General features: G+C 44.1%; 1 protein-coding gene across 1 annotated transcript in view; it reads right to left on the reverse strand.

Annotated features, from left to right (window-relative positions):
• Positions 1-6: 6 nt before the first annotated feature.
• LOC106870278 (cell division control protein 42 homolog) overlaps positions 7-1,942 on the reverse strand; it is a 45,847-nt gene continuing 43,911 nt past the window's right edge. Inside the window, exons 3-4 of the mRNA XM_014916297.2 lie at positions 1,527-1,585; positions 7-806 (exon numbers count right to left, since the gene is read on the reverse strand). Of these exons, the coding sequence (XP_014771783.1) occupies positions 357-806; positions 1,527-1,585 (509 nt within the window). The 3' untranslated portion in view covers positions 7-356. The remainder of the gene's footprint in view (positions 807-1,526; positions 1,586-1,942) is intronic.

Raw genomic sequence — 1,942 nt, forward strand, 5'->3', positions numbered from 1 at the left:
TCTCATTTTCACTCCCTCTCTCTCCCCTTCTCTCTCATACACACAGTTCTTTAATTCTTTTCTCTTTCAGAGATTCCTTTCTTTGCCCTTCTGTCTCCCACCATCACCACCACCACCACCACATCTTCCCCCCCACCGACAATTTCTCGTGTTTGCCCTCTCTCTCTCCCCCATCCCAGCCACCCAACCCTCCTCCAACAGTTTTCATACAAAATAAAATATGTGTCCACATCCTGCACGTGTGCATGCTCACATGCACATGTGTGCAGATGCATCAAATGCATGTGAGTGTGTTTAATGTGGGTGAATGCAAGTGAGTGTGCATATGCTAGTGTGTCCGCTGCCTTTGGCTGCAGTCAAACAATTTGACAGCCGCATTTTGTACAAGAGTCTGACAGATCATCGTCCCCAACGATTCCACCCTTGCCTTGCCCTATGTCCTGGGCGGCACGGATTAGTTTGTGTTTCACTGTCTGTATCCCCGTCTGATTGAGGGCTGAACACTCGACATAGCAGTGAGCACCCAGCCGGTCGGCCATCTTCACACCCTCGGCTGACGACACGACGGGTTTGAGAGGGTTGTTGTTGCTTCCGTTGTTGACGCCACCTCCCGTGGTGACTCCTGACAGGCGGAGGTCAGTCTGCGTGCCGACCAGCAAGAACGGTGTGTTGGGAAGGTAGCGTCGGATCTCGGGTAACCAAATGTCCGAAACATGTTTGTAGCTCTCTCGCTTGACCACAGAGAAACAGACGGCAAACACATCACATTTCATGTAGGACATGGTCCGCAGACGTATGTATTCATCCTGAAATGAGAGGAGAAAAAAAAAAACAATCAAGTGTGAGTACGAGTGGAAGTCAATTTGAGTGAGAGGTTATAAGTGAGTACGAATGAAAGAATTAGAGTTTAGGTGTGTGAGGTCAGAGAGGAGTTATAGTGACTCCATCAGGAATTTGAACTCCTGACCTAACAATTGTGAGCTGGGTATCCTAACCACTAAGCTAAATGCTTTCACAAATAAATATGATATTCCAAGAATAAAGAATAAAGAATAAAGTCCAGTGGCTTGATAAAAGACTCACTGCAATTGACTCAACACCAATATATTACTGGTTAAGATTACAGGTATTTTCACTGCCATTAATTCATCATGAAGAAAGCTCACTGCAAGGAAAGTCCACCGTGAAGATAGTTTGCCAAGAAAGAATATCCACACAAAGAATAAAGGACAAACAGACACACTTTAAATGGCCTTCAAGAAGAAATGTGAGTTCAATTCCCAAGGAATACGAATGGAGCATTTCACAAAGATCTGGGCATGCACTAGGCAAGAAGTTAAAACATTTTTTGGCCTATGACACTACATGGACCGTAAGTAAGGCATGTGTAAAATTTGAATGAAATTGGTTGTGTAGTTCTCAAGTTTTAGGGAGACACACAGACACACATTCTCATCTTTATATACATAGATACATATTAAAACTACTCAAGATGAAAGTCAATCATAGAATTGACCAAAACTTACCTGTCCAGGTGTATCAAATAGACTGAGCACATAAGGTTCATTCTGGACAATAACGGTAACTGGAAGAAAGAAGAAGAAGAAAGAGGGTTAGTGATTGTAGGATACAAATGAATCTATTAGGGCTTATTGTTGTTGTTAGCGTTTCCGATTTTGCTGTTGTTGTTGCTGCTTCAAATCACAATTTACTGTCAACAACAACAACAGCAACAGCAGCAGCAGTAAGAATGATAACAACAGCAACAGAAACAAAAGAACAACACAAACAGCAACAACATCTATTAAACAAAGTTTGACCCCCCCCTCTCTCTCTCTCTCCACTCTCTCCCTCTCTCTCCACCACTCGCCTCCATCTCTCTCCCCTTCTTCCCTCCCTCCCCCTCCCCTCTCCATTTATGCCTCCCTCTCCTTCCCTCCCC

The sequence above is a fragment of the Octopus bimaculoides genome, chromosome 25 (assembly GCF_001194135.2).
Source record: "Octopus bimaculoides isolate UCB-OBI-ISO-001 chromosome 25, ASM119413v2, whole genome shotgun sequence".
NCBI lineage: Eukaryota > Metazoa > Mollusca > Cephalopoda > Octopoda > Octopodidae > Octopus > Octopus bimaculoides.